This window comes from Panicum virgatum, chromosome 4N, assembly GCF_016808335.1.
Source record: "Panicum virgatum strain AP13 chromosome 4N, P.virgatum_v5, whole genome shotgun sequence".
In the NCBI taxonomy this organism is placed as follows: Eukaryota; Viridiplantae; Streptophyta; class Magnoliopsida; order Poales; family Poaceae; genus Panicum; species Panicum virgatum.
This window is the reverse complement of record NC_053148.1, coordinates 14,602,756-14,610,752: the sequence shown is the minus strand read 5'-3', so window position 1 is coordinate 14,610,752 and position 7,997 is coordinate 14,602,756. Positions and strand designations below refer to the sequence as shown.

General features: G+C 48.6%; 1 protein-coding gene across 1 annotated transcript; it reads right to left on the bottom strand.

The window, feature by feature from the left end:
* Positions 1–232: 232 nt before the first annotated feature.
* On the bottom strand, positions 233–4,721 carry LOC120669931 (formate dehydrogenase 1, mitochondrial). Its single transcript, XM_039949838.1, has 6 exons — positions 4,541–4,721; positions 4,003–4,174; positions 1,838–2,378; positions 1,631–1,755; positions 1,123–1,235; positions 233–629 (listed from the first exon to the last, which is right to left on the bottom strand). The coding sequence occupies exons 1-6, from the start codon at positions 4,604–4,606 to the stop codon at positions 516–518; spliced, it is 1,131 nt and encodes a 376-aa protein (XP_039805772.1). The 5' UTR covers positions 4,607–4,721; the 3' UTR covers positions 233–515.
* Positions 4,722–7,997: the final 3,276 nt, after the last annotated feature.

Below are 7,997 nucleotides of genomic sequence, written 5' to 3'. Positions count from 1 at the left end.
TCATCGCCCATCCCAGTCCCACAATTTTATGGCCCTGTTTGGTTCCGATTATAATTGACTTATTGATGGAAATAAACAATAATCCCACCAAACGCCTCTTTTATTTTCGCTTCTATGGTAATCTACTTTAGAAATTTAAACTATGAGAAGCGAGAATTGAGAAGAGAGAAAATCTTCGTTTCTCTCGGCCACACTTAGATTATAAGCTAAACGAAAACAAACAGAACCTATATAAGCACTCGATTACATATCCACCGGAACTCAAAACATATATGATTTTCTCCAGGAAAAAGTGTTCATAAAATGGCAGGGTTAACGACGATCCCACGAGACCAACCACAAAGTCTAGTTTATTTCCACGATGCAATGCCAGCAAAGGCATATCTTGTTTATTTCCGGTGGCCGACAGGTCTCCGTGAGAACTTCTACACATACAGCGATGGAACAACAGTTTCTCCTCGCAATTCTCACCAGAGGAAAGAAAAGGATACAGCTCTGGCCTATGGTGTGCGCGATCACTGGTATTGGCTTGCGAGCTGGCCTTCCTTGACGATGTAGTTTTGCACGGGGAAGTCCTCACCCTTGAAGTACCTGTCCAGCATGTCCCGCACACCCTCGGCATACCGCAGCTGCACGAATTGTTTGTTAGCCATCCGACATGGCAGATATGGTCAAAAGCATGTGCGACAATAGATAGAAAACAGAGTAGTGCATATAGGTAACTTGTCTTAAATTACGCTCTGCTTTAGTTAGATTGCATAAATTAACTGGTTTCTCAGTATGATATTCTAGATATTCCTTAAGGTGACCGCCATTCTAACAAGAAATTTGGCGCCAGTACCCACAACTTCCAAGTGCTGGCTGTCTTGCTTTTGGTGTCAATGTGCATTGTTTTTAATGTGCTACAGAGAAATATGAGCAACCACATCCAGAGTTTAAGTTCGCCCACTAAATGAATGACATAAACTAGTCAGCTTATGGTAGGGCATGATCACGTCAACCGTGATGAGATGTTGCAAAGATGCTGCTCCCTTACTAAACTAATGCAGGAAACACAGATACCAAGTTCCTACAAGGTATTAGACTTTAGACTCGGGTAGTAAAGAAAACTCAGAAACTAACCTGAGCATCAATTGTAGTCCCAGAGATGTGGGGGGTCATGGCATGGTTAGGCATGTAGCGCCATGGGTGATCCTTTGGTGCTGGCTGGGGGAACCACACATCACCACCATACCCTGAGAAATGGGAATGAGATGTTACATGTGAGGAAATACAGGTCAGTATATATTGCGTCGTTTCCCTATTCTTCAAATAAAATGTAGTAATGATATGTGAAGCATAATGGCTCTAATTTTTATAAAAGAAAACAAGGCCACAGCAATAATACTCATCACTCATATAGGAGCAGAGTACATATGGTAGTACCTCAGCAAATTTTTAGAACAAATATCAAAAAGTCGCATCATTGGCTTATATTCTACAGATTTGAAGTTTTAATACTGATTTCACAAAATGCAAGCATGGCAAGCTTCTTATATACTTCAGGGACCCCATCAGTAGAATTAGGCTGACATGCGAAGAAATACTGGAATGTAAAAGCTAAAGAAAATAAATGAACAGATGTAGGTACCAGCAATGTGACCACTGGAACAAGCGTCTGCAACTGCCTGAGTATCCATGATTGCTCCTCGAGCATTATTCACAACAATTACACCTTTCTTCATCTTTGCGATCCTCTCTTTGTTAAACATGCCTCTGAACAAAGGAATAACCAAAAACTCAGAAAAGTCATATGTTAAATGATTTTGGAAAGGGCAAGTACTTGACAAACATAAACCTTGTTTTCTCGGTAAGTGGTGTGTTGATCACGATCACATCACACTTTGGAAGCATAGCATCCAGGTCCTCTTCAAACTTGGCACCAATTTCTTTCTCAAGCTCTGGGTCGATCTTAAGTCGGTCATGGTAAAGCAGGTTGCAGTTGAAGGGCTTAAGACGCTGAAGCAAGAGCCTGCCGATCCGACCGGCCCCAACAGTTCCAACAGTTTTTCCTTCAAGATCATAAGCTCTGTGGGCAATGCCTGCGACATTCCACTCTCCTTGAACCACCTGTTGATACCCAGGCAAGAAGTTTCTGACCAGAATCAGAATGCGCAAGAGCTCATCTTCTGCCACGGAGACGGTGTTACTTCCAGTAACCTCTGCTACGGTTAAGCCTGCAGCAGCGGCTGCTGGCAAATCGATATGATCGGAGCCGATTCCAGCCGTGAGAAGAAGCTCAAGGTTCTTTGCCTTCTTAATCCTCTCTGCAGTAACATAAGCTGGGTGGAACGGGGTGGTAATCAGGACATGCATGTCTTCAATGTGCCTCTCCAGTTCTGGAAATAAGAACACAATTTAGTGAAAACAATAATCAGTCCCATGAAAACAGCAATTTTAATTGCAAAAATAATTTGTACTAGTTATGTCATTGAGTAGAGAAGGAGATAGTCCTAGGACTCTAAGTCGCAACGCAAACCATGGTGGGTGAGCAGGTTACAAATAACCTGCGCAGGGCCCACTGCTAGGCAACTGACCTTTGTCGCCCAACAACAGTAAGAGTTACAAATATATGTAAAAAAAAGTTGTATACTGTCACCTTTGTAAAAATTGAAGCATAAAAGAATGTTAAGGTTAAAACACAGATGCAGAATTGGCATGCCTGAACATCTACAGTGATACAGCTATAAGCAAGTATGACAAGCTTAAAGCTAATTCCTGTGTAATTCCCGAATTGCATGCAAAGTAGGGTTAAGCCAGAGGTAAGAGCATCTCCAAGAGCTTTTTCAAATCACACTAGCCAAATTCCATTTAGCTAGCCATTTAACTAGCTATTTAGCTATTCAAAGGGTGACAAATGCAACAGCTTCTCCAGCCGCCGGAGCATCCCTTGACGCTGCCATCGCCACTTGCCGCTGCCCGTGCTCTTGGGACACAAGCTCTCCCCTTCGCTCTCGCTGTCGCAGCCGCATCTTTCCAGCTTGTACTACCTGATTGCTCACTGGTGTTTCTCCTTCTCGCGACCAAGTTCATGTCGCTAAGCAAGAGGGACATGAACCAGGAGCACCTATACCAAGATCGCAAGGATGTGGTGCCCATCCACTTCACCACGCCGCCGCCGCAGCAGCAGTCCCACCAGCACCACCATGGCGGCTGTGGCGAGCAGCAGCAGCTGAAGTGCTTCTCGGATGAGGTGGACAGCCACGGGAGCACCGAGCTGAATGGAGACAGCGTGTAGTGGGGCACTGGTGGTGTCTGGTGGCGGTGATGGGGCGAGCATCGAGCATCGTCGTCCGTGGCGCCGAAAGCTGCCGCCGCTGCCGCGTGCCTCTCCATCTTGCGTGGACAGCTGTGCCTTCTTGCCGGCCGCCTTGCTGGGGAGCTCGCGCCAGGGGGAGGGCGGGAGCCACGCCGGGAAGCTCCACACAGCTTGGGAGGGGCGAATCGGAGGGTACGGTGCAGGCGAGATAGCGAGAAAGGCCCGCACGGCAAAGATGCCGAGGGCGGGAGGTGGGATGCCGATTGGGATGGCGAAGGGAGCACTATAAAGAGGCTGTTGGATGCTGATTTTAAAGGGATTTATCCATTTTTACCTATCTAACTCTTTTTACAGAGTCTTTTGGAGATGCTCTAACCACACTACTCATCAGCCGTCAATCATTTAATCAAGAAAACAATTTTTCCCTCTGCCATGAACCATGGAAATTGGAAAGGATGTAAAACAGTGCTGTATAAATAGAGAAAAGAAGAGTCTTCGTTGGCAAGATATATTATATCATATATTCATATATGCATCATGTAGCAACCTAAACACCAGAGCTTTTCATGTAAAGGAGGCACCATACGTGGACTATGGATGCTTCTATGAGACTATATCAGAATTCTACGAGTTCAGAAGTACAGAAGACTTGAGAAGGGGAAAAAATAACAGTAACAAACACTGATCTTTGGGGAGCTACTGACCGCTGTTGGGGCCCTCCTTGTCATCAGTGACAATGTAGTGATGGCCCTGTGATTCGAGCCAGCTGCGGATGCCGAGTGCCCCCTCGACGCATCCGACGAAGTTGGGGTTCTTGTCGAAGTACTCGCCAGCCTTGTAGAACACCCCCACGATCTTCTTGCTGCCTGCAGACGTCTGCGGAACACAGAGAGAGAAGCCGATAAGAGCCCAGCCTTCACACATCGGACTGCTTAATCAGCCTCCAGAGTTCTACATCTGATGCGAACAACAGAGTTCTACATCTGATGCGAACAAAATTCTCTGCCAAATTTCACGCGGGAAGAGGAGACCGCGGAACTCCGGAACTCCCCCGGGCCCAAATAATCACACGCTGACCTGAAGCGGCAGAATCGCAAGCGGAAGCCCGCGCTCTTTCCCGAGGCTGGACTCGGGTACCGCGACGGATCAACGGCCGCGCGAGGAGTCCGCAGGGAGAAGCGGAGCACGGAAACGAGAACGCAACGAGAAAGGGGAAAAAAAGGAGAGGATCGGATAGATTACGTGCGCGGCCCTTGCGCCGAGCGCCCGGTCGACCAGCTGCCTCGCGGCGGCCCTCCACATCGCCATGGATCCGCGGCGGAAGGAGAGGGAGAGGAGCCACCCGGCGGCGGAGCAGGGAAGGAGGGGGGGAGTGACGCCGGCCGACAGACGAGGAAGGAAGGGGAGTCACGGGTCGAGTAGTGCGGGTGGTAGCGATAGATAAAGGCAATGCTAAAAAAAAATTAATGGGATCCGTGCCATTACAATTACTTTAATTTATTAATTTGCCATTACAATTCATCATATTAAAACCATACCATTACAATTTTATAACTCTTTCAAACACACCACTACTTATTTTTTCGTTGTGTTTCTAAAAAAATTTGAATCAAAATGCTCATCTTCTTCGTCCTCTGATCCCCTCTATCCATCTCTCTCCATGGCATCTGGATCTCCAATGGCGTCTCGCGCGCGCCGTGCCTCGCGCCCTGCGTTGCGTTGGTGCCCCGCCCCCGCGCGTCTGCAGCGCCACCGGGCGCTGCTCTCAAGCACCTGCGCCGCGCCGCGTCCCGGCCAGCCCGCACGCCGCCTCGCCGGCAGGGCAGCCCGGGCGCCGGCGGGTGGGCCCCGCCCGCCATGGGTCACGGGAAAGGTGGGCCGCCCCGCCGCCGTCCACGTGTGCGTGCGGGTGGGTGGGCGGGCGGGCGGGCGAGGGTGACTGCACCGGGGCAGTGGTCCCGGCACGGAGTGGGGACGTTTTCAAATTTGTGTGGATGACGTTGGGGCCTAGCTTCGGTCCACCTGTCTATGTTAGTACACGAGGCGGGTCAGTTGAGGGCTTGAGGCTAGGTACGTTTAGAGCAGAACTAATGATTTAGTCGGCAGCCGGCGGTATACATTTGTCATGTCATATTTAGCTCATAATATAGCCATTTCATACAATGATTTGGCTATTAGGCTGGCTGGGAGGACAGTTATATTAAAAGCACGAGTAATCAATGCCTGCATGTATAAATGTTCTGTTGTGGTTACATCTATATAGTTATTTTACCAAATCTCATATCTAACTCATACTAGAAATAACAAATAGATAAATATCGTAATACTTCATCAAATTTTTTATTCAAAAAAATAGATTATCAACACAGTATCCCATCAGATCATGCAAAACTAATTGACATAAAAAACATTGTTTAGTTTCATTACCCAAAACTGGTTGCTTTCAAGCAACACTGTGTTCGCTTGACTCGTCAGCCAACCAGCTAGCAGTACTGTTCTCTAATACTAAATTAGCACCAGCCACTAGTTACTAGCCAGTCAACAGTACTGTTCTCTCATAACAAATCAGCACCAGTCATCAGCCACAGCCAAGCAAACACAACCAATAATACTCACTTTTGGCCTGTAGCGCTTGCTGCGCGGCAGTCGTGCCCCGCTGACCTGCTTCCAGCTTCCTATACCTTCCTGCCCAGTAGCTCAGGTGGGCAGACCTATGTAGAGCATGTAGTTGATTTTAGGCTGCGTTTAGTTTGTGAAAAAGTTTGCACAGTGATTGTCACGTCGAATTTTCGAGCACATGCATGAAGTATTAAATACAGTTCAAAAAAATAACTAATTATATAGTTTAACTGATTACCACGAGACGAATTTTTTAAATCTAATTAATCCACAATTAGATATTAATTGTCAAATAACAACGAAATATACTACAGTACTCAAACTCAAACTTTTTGGCCACATGAGAGGAATGGCACAGGGGATCGGAAGGAGAAAGACGCGCCTGCTGAGGCGCCTGCAGCTGGCTGGGAATGGACGCTTTGTTCTCGATGCTCGTGATTTAGCCGAGCGACTCATCAATTGCCCGTTCGTTTCTCTCTTTTTTTTCTCACTCCTCCACTTAAGATTTTTTGACGTGGACAACCTCTCAACCTGCTGACCAGACCTTATAATACTTGTTCTTAGGCTGCTTTTGGATAATCATTAGACCAGCTACCAAATTTTGGTAATAGCTTCCTCTATTTTGGATTTTTGGAAGAGAATCTTTCAATATTTCAAGTATTAAATATAGACTAATCACAAAACTAATTATAGATCTCGTCTGTAAACTATGAGGCGAATATAATGAGCCTAATTAATCCATCATTAGCATATGTTTACTGTAGATTTACTGTAGCAATTTAGTGTCTAATCACGATCTAATTAGACTCATTAGATTCGTCTCGCGATTTACAGTCCATTTGTGTAATGCGATTTATTTTTCAACTATATTTAATACACCATACAGATGATTTACAATTATTTTGGATTTTGAGATTTTGGATATAAACACGGCCTATCATCACGAGAGCGAAGCAGCGTGGAAACGCATAGGGGGAATCTGTATGTAGCACATGCTAACGGGGCCGCTGTCATCGCAGAAGGCCAGCCTAGGGCTGCTGGGGCTTCCGTCTATTCATGGCACATAAATCATACTATCGCACGAGTCCACTAAAGATAAAAAATGTTATATAGACATAAATTGTTCCAGAACAAAATAAAAGATCACGTCCGACCTCACGGTTGGCGGTGATCTGGTGTCGCACTCGCGCATGCGGACCACTGACATCCTAGGGCTGCGGCACGGCCATGCCATGCGCACGGAGCACCGGCATCCTGGGTCCACGACGTGGCGTGGCGGCGAGGTAAGGGCAGCGACGGGAAAATGCGACGGCGGTCTGCAGATTTCGGTCGGCGGCGCGTTGGGCTCCTGCAGGCGAGACTCAAGAGGGAAAAGAAGGTTCCTAGGCTCGCTAGGGTTGGCATATTGGCACTAGGCTGGCAGCAAGAGGAAGGGCGAGTGGTGGCAGCCTACCATGCAGTTCGTCGGAGAGAGGCTCCGCGCAGCGGCGATTCGGTGCAGGGACGAGCCAGGGCTGTGCAGTGTCGTGCAGCAATGGAGATGGATTCGTTCGGGGGGCCGGGTCGACGATGAGCTCCTGCAGGGGCGACTCTTTCCCCTCCTCCCCTTCTTCTCGCCCTCCTCGGCTTCTGGCTCCAATTGCGGCGGCGACAGAAAGGGGGAAAGTCCCCGGGTGGTCTAGGGTTTTAGGGGGTGTGGCTGCGCGGGTTCTTATAGGCGCGGCGCTAAGGTTGGAGGGCTCCTAGCTGGCACGGATTCCGAGGATTGTCCGGCGCGGCTCGGGGAGCGCGTGAGGTTACGTGGCGAGCATCTAGCGGCTTGGCGCCTAGGGATGTGGCGGGATTCGCAGCGCGAGAGCGGGGTGATTTCGGCCCTTGTCGCGCAGCGAAGGCGGGTGGCAGGCAGGCGAAGGCGGGCGGTTGGAAGAGAAAGCTGACAAGCGGGACCCGCTTGTCAGTGGCTTCGCGATGACGGGGTGAAGTGGGTGGTAACGGGCCAGTGTGGCCGCACGGGGAGTGGCAGAGGGGCGAGTTGGGCCATGTTCGCGGGTTGGGGCACGCGGTGGTGGTGGGCTGACCA